Here is a 23413-nt window from a genome sequence, read left to right as displayed (position 1 = left end):
GGATCTAATGCTCAGAGAGAAAGGTAAAAATCTATTTCTAAGAGACCCCATCATCTGACCTGCCATAGCAAGGTCAGGAACAAAAAGGACCCAATCAATGCTTCTTTCTTCCTCCCAGAAGCCTCTCCTAGAAAACCGAAACAGGCCGCCCCCCCTCCCCCACAGCTCCAAGCTAATTGGCTGGTAGCTTTGACTGACAGTACCCACAAGCAAATGTCACTTCCTGACGCCAAGGAACCAACCTTCCAAGGCACATGGCTTGCCCTCAGATGCCTTCGCCTCATGTGGAAAGATGTGAATTTGGAGTTATGCCCTAAGCCATGCAAGCCTTGGACATAGAAATACCACCTGGCCTATATCCCAAAGAGATCAAAGAGGAAAGAGACCCATACCTATACAAATATTTATAACATCACTTTTTTGGCATTTGAAGAACTGGAAGCAAAGAAGATATCCATCACATGGCTGAACAAATCACAGCATATAAATGTAATGGAATATTTGTGCTATAAGAAATAATGAACCCTCATTGCCCCACAAAAAAGAAAGAAAGAAAGAAAGAAAGAAAGAAAGAAAGAAAGAAAGAAAGAAAGAAAGAAAGAAAGAAAGAAAGAAAGAAAGAAAGAAAGAAATAATGGGGACAGTTTCAGAGAAACTTGGGAAGACTTGTATGAACTGATGCAAAGTGAAGTGAGTAAAACAAGAACAATTTGTTATTGTTTTTTTTAGTGAGGCAATTGGGGCTAAGTGACTTGCCCAGGGTCACACAGCTAGTAAGTGTTAAGTGTCTGAGACTGGATTTGAACTCAGGTACTCCTGATTCCAGGGCCGGTGCTCTATCCACTGTGCCACCTAGCTGCCCCAAAACAAGAACAATTTATACCATCACAACCATATTGTACAAACAACTTTGAAAGACTTAAGAATTCTGATCAGTGAAATGACCAGTTACAATTTCAGAGATGCATGATAAAATATGCTCATCATTTCCTTGCTGAAGATGATGGACTCAGCATTCAGATTAAAAAATATCTTTTTTGGCCATAGCCAATGTAGGGATTTTTTTTTGCTTCACCATGCTTATTTATTATGAGTTTCGTTTACTTTTTTCTCAATGGGGTGAGAAAAACATAAGGGAAGGAAAATAAATGTTTGTTAACTGGAAAAGAAACAAAAAAATTTATGATTAAGATAGAATTCACTACTTTAACAGAAATAATGTGCATTCTGAGAACCATAGCTCATGTTGCATGGTTCTTTCTATACCATATGTTTATGCCACATAAACAGTGATTTAGATTAATTGTGCTCATGGAAAAAATACTTAAATCACATTAAAATCCCCACTTTAGATAAAAGCATGACTGATCAATTTACCACAAAAGAATCATTAGAAATTTTTCAGGTGTGTATACTTAGGATAGCATTCACATAAAATTTGGGAAAAAATTCTAACATTTAAGGCAAAACTCATATAAATATATTCCAACCAATATAGTTTTATAATAAAATCATTATACCTTTTAACTAAATCCCATTTAACACTGCTGCATTTCTAACATTTTAAAGATAGTTCTTATGGAACTGCTACCTGATATTGTTTCATCTAATACTGTTTCTCTCTGGTACAAATAAGTACTATTAAGGAAGAGTATACCTAAAATAGTCATTTTTAAAATTACTTTTCAAAATCACATAGACACATTTCCAATCAATCACAAGACTACCCCAAGTCTATATAACCACCCAATAAGCCTATTTTTATTTATATAAATCAGATCATATCTCCTCCATCCAAACCTAATAATATACAGTAAAAGCCTCAGCAAGAAAGAGTTGTTGTACATTCTACATTATCAAACATATACTGTACAAAAACATACACAAAATACAAAAATGGTCTCTCACACTTCTAGTTTGATTTCACTTCTTGGCAAAGTTTGATACCAGAATATAGAAGACCTTGACAACTGCATTACATCTTACAAAAGACATGAGTATTTACTGGCATTATATTGATGTTTGTATTCTGGTCACATTTATCTGAGATTAGGAATTTCTCAATAGCAGAGTAAACAAAACCATGGTTAAAAATAAACTTCCTTACATGACAATTTAACTCTGGACAAAATGAATTTTTAAAATTAGTATTATACCTTCCATTTCAATATGTAGCAAATTTTAAAACCTAACTCTGGAGCATCCTAACATAAGCATCCTAACATATACACCCTGATTCCTCCTGACTTGTAGATGTCCCTATATAAGCAAAAGTTGAAAAATAGGCTGAAAATTTAATTGGGTTACTTTTTTTGATAGAGGAAATACATATTTTTCAAATAATATATAGCATATATATATATATATATATATATTACTTGTCAAGCAGGTAATTTAAGATGGACTTGAAATAGTTATTTACGTTGGAGGGCAAGGGGGAGTATGAGGACAGTAAAAGTTTTCCACCATTAATTAGAACTAGATACATTAGCAGTGGAGTTGGAAAATCCTTACCTCCATGGCTAAGAGCAGCCAAATTACTGCACCAGTGTGTATTTTCAAACAAATACAAAAGCAAAACTCATTATCTCTTTTAAAAATACACACATTTAATGTTGGTCTGTTTTAATCCTAAGTAAAGCAATTCCAAAAATACAAACTGAACATCAGAGCCATGTGAACCACCAAGATAAAATCAGACAGACATTCACAATATTAAATCTAAAGACAGTTTAGCTGGACAAATTGTCTTCCAAGCATCTTATAGAAAGCTCTACTACAAATACTGCTGGTGTTCAGTTAGAATTAAAGGACTTTGGGAGAATGAAATAATGTGAATACAAATGGAGTGAATCATGTTACACGGGATTTACACTTTTCCATTACCCCTAGATTTAAACATTCAAAAATCAACACAAACTGTGTTATCGAAATATTGCAGCTGCAGGAAAGGCAACTTTAAATGAATAGCTAGGAGGAAATAAGGTTCTGGCAGCGGCAAACAGAAGTGAGTTTTTAGTTTGCACTTTTGTAAAGCTCCTTTATACCTGGCTGACCAAGAACCAAGTGCAAGGACAACCATGTTCTCTGCTTCTTTTGGCTACAATGTGATAGGAAGAAGTCATCTTTTGAAGATGTTTAAGGAAATAAAGCAACTTTCTTTATAAACAGTCAAATAATCAATTATTGGAATAAATAAGCACCAACCCACATTTTTAACCAATCTTCTACAACATCTTACATTTTTTTTTTTTCATTTTGGTGGCAAATTCCCAATTTTTAAGCTAAACAACACCAGTCATTTTTAAGAGTAAAATGAATAGCCACCAAAATATGAATATTCTTCTGTTTACTCTTTGGCTAAAAAAAAAAAAAAAAGAGGAAAAAGACAAGGAAAATACATCTAACACTGGTGATAAAAGAAATTGTCTTTTTACATGTAAAATAAAGTTATCAATTTAAAACTTGGTACATTTTATAAAAACAAGAGGTAATGTTGTAATAAAAACAGTGGTAGCCTAAACAGGCAACATACTGTTTGTGAACCCTGTGCAATAAAATACTTTGTTTACTACATTTATCAAACATGACTAACATTACTACAGACACTGTAGGAATCTTTTGTGGGATCCCTACAGACTTGTTAAAACTGGGAGACATTTACAATCATAATGTGCCACAAAAACTTGAACACGTTACTTCTAGTAGGAGATAATGTTCATATCTGACTTTTGTTTTAGGTTCTGAACAGCTGAGTTACAAGGACCAGAACTGAAAAGCATTACGTGAAGCCCATGAACACTGTTGTTCACACCCTTCCATCAAAACACACTGAACTGGTTTGACATATCTCTCTTCATACATAGCAAGCAACAGCACCTGATAAAGCCTGAGAAGAAATGCTGCTGTGTAAATACTGCAACTATTCCTGAAAAAAGAATTATGGGATATATATACTCCAAAGCTGCCCATTCCCATAATTTGTATTGCATAGGTCACATAATCACACACATATATATACATATAGTTATGTATATATATATATGCACATGCAAAGAATATATTAAGACGACAATGAAGTCTAGTCATGGAGCAATTTACAGGCTCAATATATTTTTTACACTTTGCTTGAAAGAAAAATTTCAATATCTTACAGTCTTTCAGTAGGTATTATATACACTGCACTTTACGAAATCTAAAAGGTATTGAAATAGAAATTCATTTCTGCAAACATTTTGGTAACAAAACAGACGTTTCTCCAAAGACTTGTGCTATCTACATGATCTGTTTGCGCTGAAAACCACTAATCACAAGAACCGACTCAATGGAATACCTAGAAAAATTATCTAACACCATGCATGAGTTTGAATCATTTTAATATCCTATCCTAGAAACAATCTACAAATCTTAAGATTAAAAAATTAAGTCTCTGTTTTGATTTTAAAAGATAGTTTTTATGACAATATCCATTTTGTTAACAGGTACACGTTAAGGCTAATATTTCCTTGTGATGTTTGTGTGTGTGTGTGTGTGTGTGTGTGTGTGTGTACGTGTGTGTGTGTAGTTGCATGTGTTATGTGTGTTTTCAGAAAGAGAGTAAAAGCCAGCTCCTTCAGGGCTCTGAACTGTACCTACAGAAGATGCGAGTGCAGTGAACATAATGTTCCATTAGTCCTACAGTCAGGATGCAGTTGCTCCTTCCCATTCCACCAGATACTGCACCTTTCCATCAAGCGTCACCCGGCGAGCCAATACTCTATATTTTTCACCACATGCTATTCTACCTGCAGCACCAAAATAACTGGTAATAGAGTTTTTTAGATGATTAAGCTGTAATTCCTGATCTGCTAAATTATTAAGAATCTCTGTGTTAAGTTCATCAAACTGATAATCTTCTTTGCCTTCATCATCTTTCACAATTTCAGAATTCTGTGTCTGGAGGGCTTTCCGAGGAAGGCGCCCCCTTCTCCTCCGCAGGTGTGGTATTGTAGCAGGCCACGATCTTCCTGTTCGAGTTCTCTTTCTGGAGTCAGATAAGCTAGAGGATATAAGAAGGTGACAATGTATCTGGCTAAGAATTTAAGGTTCTCTGCTCATACAGTAGTGCTTTCTAAGGTGTCTTCAAAATCTAAGTGCTACAAGCCTATCGTGACTATGAAATACATTCATCAATGTCTCAGAGCTGAAATGAATGTTAGCCATCAGCTACCAACTTCTACCAGACTGAGAATTCTCTGCTCAAAGGGTTCATATCCTATCACTTTTTACTGAGAAGTGACTTCTTCCAGGTTTCCACTTTCTAGCCTTCTATTTGTTATTAAGCTATCAGTGCAGTTATTTGGGGTTTTTTTTTTTTGCCCATTGAGAGGTTTATCCTCATCAACTTTTTCTTCACTAAAACTCCACATCAAATCAGCAACTGGGGGCTAATAAGGGGCTCAGAATTGGTATCTCCAATTGAACTCTTACACAAAGCAAAAAGTAATTTGCCTAATTTATTTATTTCAGGTTGGATTTTTATAAGAGATTCTAAGCTTCAGTAGGCGGCCAGGGGCCATATCTTATCTAAACATTTTATCTCTCCCAATGCCTAACACAGTGGTTGGAAAACAGTAGGTACTTAATAAGTATCTGGTTTATTTTTGTGCAATAGGATTTTCTTAAAGCAAGGCATATTTCATGTCAGAGTCATTAAAAAAATCTATAAAATTGAATTGGCCCTGAAGAAGCTAATATATTTAATTTAAACTGCAAATAAGTTTTGAAAAGTAGAAATCACCTGACAGGTTAACACTAAACATGGCAAATCTCTCAGCAAAGACACATTGTGCTGCTTTGCAAACTGCTGAAATGTTCTGCTATTATCTTTAAAAGGAAGTCCAGGAACAAATTAGTACAGAAAAGTACTACTTTAAACAAAAGAATAGATCAGAGTTAGCTGTTACCCATAATGCCTGGAAATGGTAGATGAGGTAGTTTCTTTTGTACTGGCAGCACCCGTGAAGTCCACATCTGAGGTATTGGATGAATGTGCAGTTCCATCAGGTTTCCTAAACAAATAAATGAGGGTATTAATAATAAGTATTTTACATAAAAATTAAACAAAACATTCAAAAATAAATTTCAAGGGGGAAAAATAACATTCTATTTACCCTATAGAAGAAGGTAAATCCAAGGTAGGATTCTCTGGAACTGATTCCTTTTCCTTCAAATATAAGAAGATTATCGAAGCATGAACTCTCAAATAAGTTTCAGAACCCTTACCCATTAGGGATGTAACCCTTCCCTACTTTTTCTCTGCTTAACATCAAACTGAGAAGATATAACCACTCATATACTTACCAAAGGAGACGGTTCAGAAGTCTTTTGAATCATCTTTCTTGTATATGGGCCAGGTGGACGACCTACTGATTTTTTCTTTCCTTTCTTTTCTATACCATTACTTATATCCCTGCAAATAAAAAGATATAGCATACATTATCAAATGGAATTTTATTAAGTGAGATGATCTTTTATTTCTTTCTTAAAAAGTACTTGCAGCTAACCAGAAAGCTATTGGAATAGTATAGGTATGAGATGATAAGAATCTACAACAGGATTGGAACAGTGTCAGAGAAAAGAAGGAGGCGGGAGGCATATAGGAGATGTTGCAAAGGCAGAATCAATAAAAACTGGCAACAGATTGGGTATAGGACAGAGAGAGAGAGAGAGAGAGAGAGAGAGAGAGAGAGAGAGAGAGAGAGAGAGAGAGAGAGGCTGAACACCTAAGTTGAAAGTTTAGGTGTCTGGGAAGATTCTTGGTGGTATCCTTGATAGTAATAAGAAAGTTAGTGAAAAGGGAGGGCTGGGGATATTTGGATCTGTTGAGTTTAAGATTTCTATGAAGGGCAGCTAGATGGCATAGTGGATAGAGCACCGGCCCTGGAGTCAGGAGTACCTGAGTTCAAATCTGGCCTCAGACACTTAACACTTTTTAACCCCAATTGCCTCACCAAAAAAAAAAAAAAAAAAAAAAGATTTCTATGAGACATCCAGTTCAAGATGTCCAACACACAGTTGAAGATTGCACAACTCCAACATCAGCAAAGAGGTTATAGCTGGATAAATGTATCATCTGCACGGAAATGAAGACTTAAAGCACAGAAGCTGAAGATATCACCTAGGAAATACTATATAGAAAGAAGAGGACTTAGGGTAGAGGTTATGGGGGGGAACACTCCCAGTTACTAGGCATGACCTAGATGAAGATGCAGCAAAAGAAACTGAGAAGGAACAGTCAAGTGGGTAGGAAGAAAACCAGGAGAGAACAGTGCTGGGAAAACCTAGAGAAAAGAAACTCTCAAGGAGAAGGGGATAACTGTCAAAAGCTGCAGAAATGTCAAGAAGGATGAGAACTCAGAAAAAGCCATTAGGTTTGGCTATTAAGAGATCACTGATTACATTTGAGAGCAGTTTCAGCTCAACAGTGAGGTAAAAATCCAGACTGCAGAGAGCAGTCACCTAGAGTCGGCTTTTTAAAGAGGTTTGGCCACCACAAGGAGTAGAGATATAGCTAGCTAGCTAGATCGAGAGGGTTTTTCGAGGTTGGAGTATTCATGTTTATAGACAATAGAGAAGCATCCAGTAGACAGGGAGAGACTGAAGATTAGTGCAAGTCAGATGCCAGAGGGGGCAATCTGCTGGAGGAGATGGAATGGAATAGGATCACTTGCACATGTAGAGGGAAGGGAAAAGAGGGAGCTCTTGTCGTATGGCCTCTGTTTTTTCAGTGAAATATGAAGGAAGGTTAATTTTAATTGATAGGGTGGGAGAGGGAGAGTCATGGAAAGTTTGAGGAGGGGTGAAGAGGTTGAGAAAAGTCACTGTGGGGAGTAGGATAGTGAACTGATTGCTGCTGTTATTATTCAGTCATTTTTTAGTTTTGTCCAATCTTCATGACCCCATTTTGGGTTTTCTTGGCAAAGATGCTAAAGTGGTTTGCCATTTCCTTCTCTAGCTCATTTTACAAATGAAGAAACTAAGGCAAACAGGGTTAAGTGACTTGCCCAAGGTCACATAGCTATTAAGGGTCGGGGGCCAGATTTAAACTCAGGAAGAGAAGTCTTCCTGACTCCAGACCCAGTACACTCTATCCACTGTGCTACCTAGCTGCCCTCAGTGAATTTATTAGGAGATTGTAAAAGGACTACCTTGTAACAGTGAGGGAATGTGATGAGCTGATATAGAACATTCCTCTCCTTGCAAAATGAGCATGAAATTATGATATACAGAATTATCTAAGACACAAGAATTGGAATCAGGTCCTGTAATACAAGAAGTTAAGAAAAAATACGGAAGGATCTCAATTCCTCCAGCAACAAAATTTGGGGCAGGGTTAAAGAAAACCTAGGATTAGAAAAAGTAGGATAAACAAACAACTGTAACCTCAAAAGTAAAAATTAGACTGAAGCCTACAGACTACAAGAGAATGGACTGTGATTGGGACTATGATCACTGCATCTTTAAAGTTGTACTGTCCTCTGTACTGGTTAAGACTAAATTCTCTAGCCTAAGGTTAACTATATTTATATATGGTTTATGCCCCTAAATTTGTTCGTGTTATAATAAAATTCATTTATACCTAAATAAGAATATATAGTCATTTGAGTAAATCTAAGAACCAGAAGAGAAAAACATGGGTGAAGATGAACAGAGGTATAACTGAAAAGATTTTTTTCATCAGAATAACCTCCAGATCATCTGGACACATTTCCTTCCCAGTCTTATTACATACTATTCCTTTATTACAGCTCAGCCTACTTATCTTCATTCTTCCTTTACTGATTATTGACTTTCTCTGACATCCCTTGCCCCCTTCACCCTGAAAGTTTCACTCAACCCCATGGACTTCTTACATTGGATTATCTGTCTCCTTGTGGCTTCTCCCTCTGATTGGCTGGTTCCATTTCTCTTTAGGCTGCACTCCCGACTTTCTGGACTTTCTCTACCGTACCATCCCTTTCCCTCTCCCCCTTCAACTTCCTTGTAAATGTTATCATTCCCCCCATTCGAATAAACTTTTTGAGAGAATGGACTAGCTTTCTGCTTATAATTGTATTCTCTGAGCTTAGTGCATGTGCCTGGCACATCATTTAATAAATATTTCTTGTTGTTATTGCTTTTCATACATGATACTGCCTTTGTATTTTTGAAATGGCTGTATCGTTGGGGCAGCTAGGTGGAGCAGGGGATAGAGCACCAGCCCTGGAGTCGGGAGGACCTGAGTTCAAATCCGGCCTCAGACACTTAACACATACGAGCTGTGTGACCCTGGGCAAGTCACTTAACCCCAATTGCCTCACACACACCAAAAAAGAAAAAAAAAAAGAAGAAAGAAAGAAAAAAAGAAATGGCTGTATCCTTAATGCCTTGAATTTACTTTCTCCTCAACTCTACCATGAAGAATTGCAAACATGACATTCCACATGAAGCCTTTTTCCTTATTCTCCCAGATTCTAGTGTGTTATCCCCCAAATTACCTTGTATTTATTTATCTCAGATCTACTTATATATGCCCATTTTTTTCTCCCTAGGCAAGACTGTAAGCTTCTCAAAGGTAAAAATTGTTCACTGCTTTCTTTGTATCCTCAGCACTAAGCTCAATGCACAACATATAGTAGATACTTAATAAATGCTTGTTGACTGGTTGATAAATGAGGTCAGGCAACAGATAATAAACCTGGCACAGAGACTATTTTTCACTCTGCTGAAATCAAAGCAGCTAATAATTCCTTGACTTGCTTTAATAATAGCTTCACCCTTCAAAATGTAGAGAAGGTGAAATTCCATTCTGGATCATAGGCTCCAACAAGGAAAAACTTGATGGATATGATTCCAACCCTGGGAGAAAGGGGCCACTTTCCCTAGGGGAAAGTCAGGTATAGTATGACATACACCACAGATTTGGGGGGAAAAAGGATTTCAGAGAGTCTAAGAGGAAGGATATATAGGCTAATTTGAACTAAAATTCTAGAGAGGAAATCGGCCCAGCAAAGATTGGAACCTCTCAAGAATTAAATTCTTAAGACATGTGTAATTTAAGATTCTAAATGTGGATTCTAATCTGTTCCCCCAGTTTTGGGGGAAACTGACTAAAATCACTGATAAAACAGTTTAGGTTTTTAAGGGTTTATTGAAAAATAGAAAGAAAAAGATTGAGAACAGAATTCCAACAGCCTGGCATTCCTATCTTTCCTCAAATTTCCTGTGATGTCCTCTGCCGCCACCACCACCATCAAGTCAGGAACCCAAAAAGAGAGAGAGCTCTCCACGCAGGCTCTCTTTCCTCCTTCCTGTCCCCTCCCAGAAAACAGGAGGCTCCTCAAGTTGATTGGCTGGTAGCCTTGATAGACAGCACCCATGAGCAAACGTCACTTCCTGATGCCAAGGAAAAGCCACATGGCCTTGCCCTCTGAAGCATTTTCCTCATGGTGGAGCTTTCCTATAGTAAGTCTCCAGTAGGTGGCCTCATTCCAATCATTACAGACATAAACAGAAATAATTCTGATGAGGAAGAATCATCTGAAGAGACATTGGTACATATGCATGGAGAACTCAAAAACAGTCTAATTTTAAAAAGACATATATGGGGGCAGCTAGGTAGCACAGTGGATAGAGTCAGGAGGACTTGAGTTCAAATCCGGCCTCAGACACTTAACACTTACTAGCTGTGTGACCCTGGGCAAGTCACTTAACCTCAATTGCCTCATCAATCAATCAATCAATCAATCGAGACATATATATATATATATATATATATATATATATATATATATATATAGAGAGAGAGAGAGAGAGAGAGAGAGAGAGAGAGAGAGAGAGAGAGAAGATGGAAGAAAGGAAAGTTAACAGAGAATGAATACAAAGGCATGGCATAGTAATGTTAAGAATAATGAAGTTCATGATAACCTGAGGCTAATAAGGATCTCAAAGGACAATGAAAAAGGGTTTTTGTTTTTCCTATGTTAGGGACAAAGGGAGAATCAAATAAGGTATAAGACTGATTGAGAAGATAACACTGTAATCATAACTGAAATGTATATAACGTCCACCAGAAACTCAGTGAGGGAATGAATGGAATGTGTTCCAAATAGGAAAGGAGATGCAAACCTAAGGTGATATACACTACAAACCTAAGCCTAACTATTAATGAAAAAAGATGGGCATCCAATTAAAAAAAGCTTTTGAAGTATTCCTACAAACAAAACCTGAACAAATTGTTTTGCCATTACTTCCAACATAAATACACAAAAGTTAAACAAATACAGTAAGCAAGAAAGGCACAGATAACAAAATTAATTATAGCTCAGGGAAAAAAAGGCGGGAAAAACTAAAAAGATAAAGATCCTTATTGAGGTTAACAAGAACAAAATAACAGACTATTCTAAAATTACACAAGGAGACATGGGTGAAAACAGAAATCTTAGAAGTATTGGTGGAGAAACGGGACTAAAAACATGAACTAAACTTTATAACACTCCACATAAAGATGAATTAATGGGGTTTTTTTTGTTTGTTTTTTTTTGGTGGGGCAATGGGGGTTAAGTGACTTGCCCAGGGTCACACAGCTAGTAAGTGTCAAGTGTCTGAGGCTGGATTTGAACTCAGGTCCTCCTGGCTCCAGGGCCGGTGCTTTATCCACTGTGCCACCTAGCTGCCCCCCTGAATTAATGTTTTTTAAGACTAGTTTACAGAATGGGAGGGTGCATAAGAGGGAGAGGAAGGAAAAAATAGAGGGGAATACATGATGCACCCTCCACAGTTCAACAGTAAATGGGAAAATAACTCCTGCAGCCTTTTGGGAAGAAGAGGGCCTATAGGTGAAGGATGAGAAGCCAAAAGGGTGGACTGAAACTGGGGAGAGGGGCCAAAGGGGAACTCTGATTGGGGGGGGGGGTTCCCACTGGGGGAAAAACAAACAAGCTATCACTGGGGAGAAAAACAACAATACGCTATCATTTGAGAAAGGAGATATTTAAAAATGGAAGTCAGGACCGTACAAACTCTAGGCATGTGGTGCTTAGGGAGACTACTCATCTACCTCAAGAGGATAAATCAGAGCTCCTAGCGGCAACCAACACCAAGAAGTGGGAGATAGGGTGTCAACTGAGAGACATTTCTTAGCAAAAGGGGAAAAACATTATCATGGGAGAGGGTAGGGCGTAGTAATGAATAGAATCAATCAGAAACATCGAAAAATTCCTACCAAGGTGCAACATTTCATCCTATTGTGTCTAAGAGTGGGGTACAAACAAAAAAGGGGGGTAAGAAGACAATCTCTACAAGGCATTAACATAGAAATCATTTAGAAGAAGCAGCTCAAAATAGGTACCTTAGAAGTTTTAATTCCATGAAGAATACAGAGACTAAAGAAAACAAATAAGAGCTAAGAATCAAATAAAAAAATTAGACTAAACAGAAAAAGAAGAAAAATAATGAAGAGAACAAGAGAAAAAATCCTTTTTAGAAGAAGGTGCAGAAAATGAAATGAAAAACTAACAAGCTAAGTTGAAGGGAAAAAGAGGAACTTGGGGAGGGGGGGAAAAAGGAAAAATTTAGATCACTAAACAAAAAGGAACTAATTAAACAAAAGTCCCAAACTAAAGAAAAAGGTAAATTGGAGGGGTGATAGGGGTGAAGGTGAGGGGAAAAGAACAAGTGGGAACAGGATTGCATCAAGGTTAAAATAACTGAAGAGACAAAGTGCTGTCTTTATAGACAGCAGGGAGAGAAAAAACTTCCCAAGTAACATTAACTCAAACCAAATAACTGAGGCTTCAGAAATTACTTTATAAGTAAAAAAAAAATGGCTGAATTATATCAATAAACCAACAAGATTATACTGATAATATAAATGTTAATGTTCAAAACATGCCAAGACTTTATTTTTAATTTACCAATTAAATATGGAAATAAGCTTATGTAGGAATAAAGGAAAAAGTTTAGGCCAAAGAAAAAAATTTTACCTTGGATCAGATATAGGTTTAGATGCTTTTCTGCCTTTAATTTTAAATTCATGAGATGTTCCTTCAGGCTCTTTCTCTGCTTTAAAAGCCACATTTGGTGGCACAGGAGGAACACGAATTCTCAATCCAAATAAATGTTTCTTCTTCTTTATTTCTTTTCCTGACATAAACCTATATTAATTAAAAAGGAGATTTAAAAAAAATTATGTAGTTATAAAAACCATTTCAAGTGATATTTTGAAAATTGTTTTCAAGAAATGTCACCATCCTGAGAAAATGATGAAATTGACATTTTTTGTAAGAACATATAGTATCCATCACCACCTAATAGTTAATATCAAATAACTTTATCTGTTGCTACTACTTTTATGCCATTAAAGGCCATCATTTTTGCCCTACGGCTTAAGCTACCTGGAAAGAATAGGGCTGACAAAGTTTAAAATGGAATGTACCTCTACTTTAAATAATGCTTCTAAATCCCGCAGCTCTTAAACAATGCCCTCAATCCTCATACTTACTAAGTGTCTCCCACGTGGGGATACATAAAATAAATCAACTTACATGGTCTTGTAATCATTTAATGCCTCCAGAACATGCTCATATCTTTCAGATTTTGGTGTGTCTGCCAGCTGTGAAGTATCAAGAAACAATTTAACATACTACAATTTCAGCAACTAAGAATATACAGGTGCTTTGGATATTAATTAGATCTATGGTTTTTAAAACAGTTCTATGGTCAGAGGAAAATAATTCATTAAAATTATTTTAGTGCCAATCATGAAAATGTCTGACTAGATTTTATTGCCTTGCCTTTATGGGCTTTAATATAAATACCTTTAAAATACCAGAAGAAAAGCATCTAAACGGGAAAGGTAGGTAGATACATAAACCATTTTATCATTCAACATCTCCTCTTGAATACAGGGGTAAGAAGTATTAGCCCCTGTAATTTTTGATTGTATCATCAGATCTAACACTTAAGTTTGAGGCTATTTCAAACCATAACCAGACCTGGCTCCTACCAAAAAACTGCAGAAAAATTCCTACCATCATAAACTTTAAAAAACACCACTTGAATGTTTTATTCTTGAAAAGATTCAATACTGGTCAACTTGGACTCTCAAAAGATAATTTCCTGCCTCTTTCTCATTGTTTTAGCCTTGGGGCCCATCAGAAATCTTAGCTACTAAGGCAATGGATAGATTCAAATTGTTAACGAAGTAACATTAAAATCATGAAGCCTTATAGAAGTATCATTCTGAATAATAGAAAAGGACATATTAGCATTCAGTAAAGCTGTTAATATACATCATGTAATTCAGTCTACATCAAACTGTCAGTTTCACCCGACATAAGTTGTAGTTCCCAAGAGTTTTTTGAGAATTGTTCAAAATGAAGTGTACTGAGACCCATGTTCATGAATTAATATTGTAAAGATCTGTCATGGATTTCTGAAGAGCCAATGGAGAGATGTTGCTTCCTTAAGAGGGAGGATAAGAGGAACACAAAGCTGGATGAAATCTTAGGTCATCTAGTCCAACTTCTAACTAGATATACTTTGGAAGATGATCTGTTAGAATCATGATTCAGTTCAAACATGTATTAATGGTCTACAAGGTACTGAACTGCCAAGTACTAGGGATATAAAGACAAAAACAAAACAGTTCTTGCTGCATGGAGCTTTTATTTTTTTAATTGTGTGTAAGCAAAATGCACACCAATGTATGCAAAAAAACCCAACAAAATAATTTTGGGGTCGGGGAGAAATTACTGTTTGAAGAACCAAAGGACTCTTAATAAGAGGTTAATCTGTAAAGAAGTTAGTTATTTCCAAGAGGCAGAGAAGAGAAAGTATTTCAGGCACAAGGGGCAGCTTTTTCAAAAATACACAGATGGAGGATGGAAGATCATGTATAGGAAATATAAAGTAGGGCAGTTTGGCTCAAATGTAGACTGTGTATGAAGTGGAATAATATGAAATCCCTATGGAAAGATGGGTTGGAGCTAGACTATGCAGGGATTTAAATGCCAAATGAGAGTCTGGATTTGATACTAGAGAGACAATAAATTTCTTGAGTAGAAGAATAGTGTGGTCAGTTTATGCTTTAGGAATACTGATATCAACTCCCTCTAGGAAGGGAATTGATTCCACTATTTAACAAATGATTTTTTTTATAAAGCATCTACTTTTCCGATGTGTTACAGCTCTGGTTATTAGGTGTTTTTTTTCCCTCTTATATCTTCTTGGAATTTACATGCACTGGTTCTTAGTGTATCTTCTGAAGCAATGCAAAATAAACTTATTCCCTTTTCAACATGATAACCCTTTAAGTGTCTGGATATCTGAAAACTAACATATCTAAGTCTAAGCTTACCTTAGGGGTTTTAGCAGCTGTTTCATATTAAACTTGTGGACAACTAAAGCCAACAGATATTTCACATGAATTTGCCAAGGCATATTTCCCTCATACTGCAGAATTGAAATTAAGATTAAATGCAGAATTTTCTATTTATTCTTGTTAAATGTTTTCATTTTGTTTTCAGTTTAGCATTCCAGCTCATACATAGCATTTTAAATTGGGATACCCTCACCCCTCTAATCAACTAACCCTTCCCAGTTTGATAAACATGTTCTCTCTTCTCTCCACTCAAGTACTGATAAGAACATAGAATAGGCCAGGTCAGAGGTTACAGTCCTGCAGCTACTGACTTAGAAACCTCCCCTATAAGTGAATACCAGTCATTAATCTTAATCCAGCCCACTTTCCACTATCCATGACTTTCAAGGGAGACACTGATAGAAAGCTGCTGAAATCAAGATATGCTTTGTTTACAGGATTTCCTTGATGTACCTACTGGTAACTAACAAAAAAGGTAGTAAGGTTAATTTACCGTGGCTTGTTCTTACTGAAATCATGTTGACTCTTACATTATTCATTCCTAACATTCACAAAAAATGTTCGAAAATATGTACCAAAAGTTGCTGGGGGATCGATATTAAGTATATCAATCTATTGTTTTCATAATTTTCCTCTCATCCTTTTGAAAATCATGACATTTACTTGTTTCTAGTCTTCTAATACCTTTTCTATTTCCTAAGACTTCTCAAAGATGAACGACATTAGCTATAAAATTATAACTACAAATGTTCTCCCCACCACAAGAAAGTTATTTGTTTAGGCTTGGATATAAAATTACTAAATGCTCCTTAACTTACATCATGACTTCACATATTCTTGGAAAATAATTCCCTTCTCTAAGACTAAGTTGCAAAATTATTGCATACTTTCCAGTTTGAAGACCATTCTTGCTGGAAAAGACAAATAGAAATAAGAGAATTGTTTTGCCTTCTACTTTTTATTTACATCATGAAGCAATATGTCTATTTCCTTCCTATTTTCTTGATCCAAAGATGGCTCTAAATACTTTTTCTGATGATCTTTAGAATTTTTTTTTTTAGTCTCAGCTTATTCTTGCCCTTTAACTTCCTGATATTCCTCTAAGTAGCTGGTATTTACTGTTTTTTTTTACACATCCTTGTGTTATTTGCCCATCCTCCTGCTTTCTGTATGTTTTTTTAAAAATTTGCATTCAAGATATCACCCAATGCGGCCACCCTAATTTCTTTAGATACTCATCTCTCCCCTCCCCTCTTTTTTTTTGGTTTTGTTTTTTTGGGGCAATGGGGGTTTAGTGACTTGCCCAAGGTCACACAGCTAGTAAGTGTCAAGTGTCTGAGGCCGAATTTGAACTCAGGTACTTCTGAATCCAGGGCCGATGCTTTATCCACTGCGCCACCTAGCTGCCCCCAGGCTTCACTTTTTAATGACTGGATTGTTATTTATTTTTTGTACACCCTTGATTTATTGGATAAAATGTGTTCATTACAATTTGTACAGCACTAACGTAATCTAAGAAAGCAAACTACTTTAGCAAAGAATACATAGAGGGAATGTGGGTCTAAACGGTTCCTTCCAGCTCTAGATCCCTTGATTATGCCTGTATCTAGGTCATAAAATTAGTCTCTCATTCTGACACCAAGCTATGAACTAAAATATTAAAAATTTATGTTGGCAAAGGATGTTGTAGCAACCATCCCCACCATAAAACATGTCTAGAAGCTCAAAACATTTCATATATATTTAACTCATTTTCAAAACTATACACTTATCTTTACAAATACAAACTAATCTTAAAAATATAAACTAGGAGGAAAGTAGTTCACACATAAATGCTATATACAGTGTGCTTCTACAAAGGGTTATTATTCTATAGCAGAGTGTTTAAATTTTCCTCAGCTATTAAAGAAGCTGCAGGACTATATAAACTGGGCATTCATTTTAATTTTGCTCCTTAGTGACAAAACTAAAACTACTTAGAAAACTTTTTATGTATGAAAAAATAATTTATATATAGAACCATCAAGAGAAGCAGCATGGTATATGGTAGAAAAAACACAAAATCTGGAGTTAGAGAACCAGTTTATTAAATCCTGTCTCTGCTATTTACTACCTTGGTGGCCTTAAGTCACATCTCTTCTCTTTCATAATATTTTCTCATCAGTAAAATGAAGTACTTGAGCTAGCTGAACCTCCAGGTGTCTTCCAGCCATAACTGTCAAACATATTTAGAAATTACATCATCTCACATATCTAAATAGTTCTAGGGGCAGCTAGGTGGCGCAGTGGATAGAGTACCAGCCCTGAATTCAGGAGGACATGAGTTCACATCCGGCCTCAGACACTTAACACTAGCTAGTGACCTTGGGCAAGTCACGTAACCCCAACTGCCTCACCAAAAAAAAGAAAAAAAGTTCTAATACCAGGAATTTTTTAAATGAGAGAAATTATGTCCCTGTCAGTTTTTATTAAATTTTAGTAAATATCTAGGTTCTAGGTATTTGGGATGTAAGGAAAAAGTGACTTGCCTAAGCTCATAAAGGCAAGTAGAGTCAAGACTAGAGTAGAAGAATCAGAATTTGAACCTATGTCTCTTACATTATGCTATTTCTGGATCTGGGCCAAAAGTAAAAAGGATCAATTTATGTATGTGTCTCTTAACCATATTCTAAAGCCAAAAAGAGAAAAAGTCCCATATTAACGAATTATCTGATTGTTTGCTGACAGTTTTTTGAGAGGGAAATTATGAGAAATTATGTAAAACTGTAACAAATTAACCTATCAGAGATACAAGTGTTAGGGGTGTGAAAATATTTTTACTGAACTCGGCCTGATTTGGGGGGACTAATCTATAGATGACTAATTTGGGGACTTTTGACTATTTGGCTAGCTATCTGACTGCGTTTAATTTAATATGGGCCGTTTATAAAGTTCTACCACACTGCTCCACTCCCAAATTGATAAGCAAAATATTAAGAAGCCTCTTAACTAAATAATCAAAGCAGAGTTTATTTATGAGATACTATTTCAAATTAAGAATACAGGGAAATAAAATGTACAACCTGACTGCTTTCCTTCGGTCTCCTTCCCACCTGCTGTGCTTCGAACTTTGGGCCTTAGCCGCCTCTTGCCTCAGGGCATTTTACACTTTCCCTGCTCAGCTACTTTCTTCTAACTCCTCTTAATCTTCACTTTCTCCAACTTATACCCTATGCTGACCTGCTTCTGTGCTCTCCGCTGCCTCCTGGTCAGTCTGTCTTCTGCCGCCTGCGTTGCTGTTCATCTTGTCCCCCATCTCTCCTTTCTAATCTCATCAGCTACCCTCTTGACCTCTTCTCAGCCCCCTGTCTCCTTGTCCGAACCCAACCCTTGCTGTCTAACTCCAAGGTCTATATATATATATATATATATATATATATCTCTCTCTCTCTCTCTCTCTCTCTCTCTATATATATATATATATATATATATGTCTTTCTTATCTCCACTCAAATCTCGGGGCTTTTTGCACCCCCACAGACCAAGCTAATCCCCTAGCCAGGGCTGCAGCTGGTGGATATGTGTGTGTGTGTGTGTGTGTGTGTGCGCGCACGCGCGCGCGCTCAAGCAACTCGTGTCTCAGCACAGGCTATCCAGGATCTTTCAGACAGCTCCGCTCAGGTTGGAGGGAGCTGGGGGCTTCCCCCCCCCCAGCTGTCTGACCTGGCATCTTGTACAGTCCACGGGGCTTTTGGGCTCAGCTGAAGCAGAGAGGGAGGGGAAGAGACCCTGAGGGCCTAAGGCTTTCTAATCTCAGCCTAAAGGTAGGGTCCCCAAATCAAAATAAATTTCCACAGGGGGAAGGGGTTATTTTTAAAAAGAGAATTCTGGACATACTCTGGGGTTGGTATGTATTTAGTCCTACCTCCTATACCATCTACAATTCTACATAACAATATGAATTAATGTTCAGAATTATGACCTGTATTCAATGTCCATAATCATTATAGAAAAGCATTGTACTTTTTTATAGCTAACTCACCATTATAGCATAGATTAAAATATTCACGTAGCTTACTACTGAAAAAATTGAAGGTTTTCAGTCTATTTGGTAATTTGATCATTATAAGATATTCCATACGAGATTCCATTAAAAGATATTCCATAGTGGCTAATGTAATAAAATAAGTAATGTAGTAACAGATGTTTAAAAGGTCTTCAATATCAAAAGGTGAAATAAAATGAGGGGTTTATTTTGTTTTTTTTTTTGCTTAACCTTTAATTAGGCTAACGATCTAGAACATTATTTACCCAAAGTCTGGTGGCTCAATTAAATTAAACATTTCTTTAAAATACCAAAACTTTCCTTTGTCTATAGAGTTTTGGTCATTGCTCTAAAAACTGTTAACACTATTTTTCCAGCCTTATGGAGCAAAAAGAAATTGATAAAACTTTTATGTTTTTATGACAATATCTGCAAACTATAAGAACAGAAAATATTATCCCAATGGTGAAGCAAATATTTTTTCCAGAGCTGAAACAAAGACAAAGCAGCCTGATGGTACTTTATTGTAGAAAATTAACTTTCAGAAATTCACAAAAAGAACTCTTTTCTATAGACTATTATTCTACTTTAATTATTTTCATATTTTTCTAACAGAAACAAAATCTAAGCCATAATATTTTAAACATACTATAGTGAGAGTATTTCAACTAATATCAATTTCAAAACTCAATCTTAAATCTGAGGTTGTAGTATGTAAAGCAAATAATTACTGAAGAATTTCATCACTTTAAAGAATAAGAGTACTAACAGGTAGATCCTATGTAGGTCAAATCTAGATGTATCTGCAGTAGTGCTGAAAGTACCAGCCCCTAGAAGAAGCAAAGTATTTTAAAATGAACATATTACACTGTTTTCTAGATATACAAACTTCTAATGAAAAAGGAGATCATAGTCATTAGCATTTTAATCTTATTTTCCATTTTAATAATGATTATTTAAAATATTATGAAATAAATTAAATTGTTCTCTCAAATTTTTTTCAGTGGAAGGAAGCAACATTGAAAAAGCAATTCATATCCTATTTTTTATTATTAATAATGTTACTTATTGTAATTGATTAACAATCTGTCAGTGAACAATATACCTAAGGAAATGCAGAAAGTGTATCATCTCATGCAAAAACGTACAACTTCACCAGCCATTGAAAATGTAAATTAAGAAAAACTTGAAGATACATTTTTTAATACTTGTTAACTGCTTCCCATCCTCGCACTGTCCCCCTTGAGAAAAACTAAGGTTTGTGGGAATATGAAAAAAATTTGTATTCTTACACTTCACTGGTGATACAGTAATTGAGTTAATCTTTGTGGAAAAGAATCTGGCAACATATAACAAACACTATAAAATTCTGAAACCCTACCCCAAGGAAAAATCCAAAAATAAAAAAGTAAACTATATAATATCAACACTACTTAAAAGAGTTAAAAATAGGAAACATCCCCCAACTGCCCCAAAACTGGAAAACGATTATACAAATGATAACAATGAAAAACAAAGTAAGAAAAATGGCATGTTTGTGGAACATGTATGTATATGAAAAAGTTTATACAAAATGTCAAATGGAACACAAGAGTACACACATACCAATTATAACTACATAAAAACATTGCACACATTAAAAATGATCAGAGGATAACTAAGGGATTTAAGTGATGTTTAGTCCACACTTGGCTTTTTAACTATCAAGCTACTTAAGATCATTTTTTTCAAATAAACTACTTTTTAATTCAAATTTCCAATATGCAGCAGACAGACCCATTTTCAAATGTTTGCAAGGGTCTTTTCTTTAACACATTAAGTACTCTATTTGGTATGATTTTTAATTCACCTTTAAAATTTTCCCATTATCTACAGGCCACCAATAATATAGTTTTCATTCCTGTTAAATTAGTACACATTAATTTATATCTTAAAATTTCAGATGATGCAGGGCTAAAATGAACAAATACAATTCTAGATATTTTACACTAAGCTAAATCACCTATAAATAAAGAATATTCTGTTCAATGTTCTAAAAAAAAATGCTAAAATGGAGTTGATCTTAAAAATCATGCTCTCCACAAATGTGTCAGAATTCCTGAACAATTTTCACTTCAGCCAATGTCACTAGCATAACTTGTCTCATTCTGACATGCACATAACATTCTTTTCATTCTGGTCAAACCTACAAGGGATTCAAGGTGAGGTAAAACCTCATTCATAGTTATACTGGCTCAAATTAAGATAAAAAAACTATGATGTTGGAAGAAAAGAGGGGCAAAGCCAAGGGCATATGCTAGTTAAGAGGCAGCCTGTCACAGAAGAAAGAACTGCTGAATTCAAAACCAAGAAGTCTAAGTTCAAAGCCTGCCTTAAGACACTCACTAGCTGTGTGGGCATGGGCAAGTCTCTTCAACTTATCAGGGACCCCTCATCTGTAGTACGAGGATAGTAAAAACTGTACCACCTAACTCACAGGGCTATTGTGAGGAAAGTGTTTTGCAAACTTTAAAACCACTACATAAATTTAAGTTATTATAATATTCTAAACTAGAAGTTTCCTCCATTTCATCCTTTACCACCACCATTTTCAGCCTTTGATGTATAAAATGGAACCAGGGAGGCTCTTTCGTAAATTGTTCCAGTCTCTTTGAACATTATTTCTATCTTTTATAATCAATGGGATATAGCAGACAGATGGGACCATTGACCTCATATAGTCTCACTTGAGTTGTTTCTCCCCAGAATCAAAAATAGGTTTTACTTTAGGTTTGTAGGCCCTAAAGGCACAGAGGCCTCAAGCAAGCGTATATACTTATAATTATGTCTTAGTTGCTTTAATTAACTAAAAATAAGAAAGAGAGAGAGACAGAAAACAACTAATAAGTGCCAGTGCCACCTACCTCTCCAGGGTGCAATCTATCCCAGTTTTCATTAATGTATGTCATAAGTTCAAGTTCAGAATCAAAGTATTTCTTCTTGTGAATAACACTTAGGTTGTAAAGGCAAAGGTGTGCTATGTCTACCCTGGAATTCAGAAATTGTCAAAACTTATGAAAACAAACTTTTGAACATTCTCAAGAAATCACATACATCTTTCACAAACAATTAATTAAAGGCCACAGGATGAAATATTAACAAACGGGTCAAGTGTCATATTTGCCAGATATATTGTACAAGATATCCTTTTTGAGGTATGAGTTGGAGGAGCTGGAGGAGATGGCCTTTGCCTTAAGGTCCCTTTCAAAGCTGAAATTCTGTGATTCTTCAAAACAAAGGCCAGCAACACAAAAAATTATTACAGAATAAAAAGACTGGGGGCATCGAGGTGGCACAGTGGATAGAGCACCCGCCCTGGATTCAGGAGGACCTGAGTTCAAATCTGACCTCAGACACTTAACAATTACTAGCTGTGTGACCCTAGGCAAGTCACTTAACCCCAACTGCCTCACCAAAACCCCAAAAAACTGGGGAGTTCTGCCTGAAAATTGACTTATTTCAAATAATTTACTATACAACAGAATTCTTATACAATAAAAAGAATTTTGGTAAAAAAACTTGCCCTGTATAAAAAATGCAACAGCCAAGGAAAAAAAAAATACTTAATTCCTGGGGACTAGGCACCAGACTGATTTTGGAATATTGATATTACTATAGAGTGATCTAAACAGATCAAAATTTTTAAAGTTTTTGATATACGCAGATTTCAAGTGTTATCTATTTGCTACATATGTAGTTAGTTTCTCCCTGAAAAGGGTGGCTATGCCTCCTCTCCTTGTTTTCTTCATAACCCCCTACAATCCTCCAACTCATCATTTTACCAAAACTTCCCTCTCCTAAATTACCAGTCACCTAGTTGCTAACTCCTTTTCTCAATCTTCATTCTTCTTGAATTCTCTGTAGCCTGACACTGTTAACACTCTCTCCTCCTTGATATTCTCTTCTCTCTACATTTTCAGGACACCACTCTTTCCTGGTTCTCCTCT

The 23413-nt window shown here is 35.9% G+C and overlaps 1 protein-coding gene across 2 annotated transcripts in view; it reads right to left on the bottom strand.

Moving 5' to 3' along the window:
- Positions 1-2587: 2587 nt before the first annotated feature.
- MTF2 (metal response element binding transcription factor 2) overlaps positions 2588-23413 on the bottom strand; it is a 65744-nt gene continuing 44918 nt past the window's right edge. For both annotated transcript variants that reach the window (XM_044002107.1, XM_044002108.1), the window contains 7 exons: positions 22331-22454; positions 13566-13633; positions 13005-13175; positions 6343-6451; positions 6153-6205; positions 5946-6050; positions 2588-5038 (listed from right to left, as the gene is read on the bottom strand). In XM_044002107.1, coding sequence (XP_043858042.1) covers positions 4681-5038; positions 5946-6050; positions 6153-6205; positions 6343-6451; positions 13005-13175; positions 13566-13633; positions 22331-22454 — 988 coding nt within the window. In that variant the 3' untranslated portion in view covers positions 2588-4680. The remainder of the gene's footprint in view (positions 5039-5945; positions 6051-6152; positions 6206-6342; positions 6452-13004; positions 13176-13565; positions 13634-22330; positions 22455-23413) is intronic.

Source organism: Dromiciops gliroides, chromosome 4, assembly GCF_019393635.1.
Source record: "Dromiciops gliroides isolate mDroGli1 chromosome 4, mDroGli1.pri, whole genome shotgun sequence".
Classification (NCBI taxonomy): Eukaryota; Metazoa; Chordata; class Mammalia; order Microbiotheria; family Microbiotheriidae; genus Dromiciops; species Dromiciops gliroides.
This window is presented reverse-complemented; position numbering and strand designations above follow the sequence as displayed.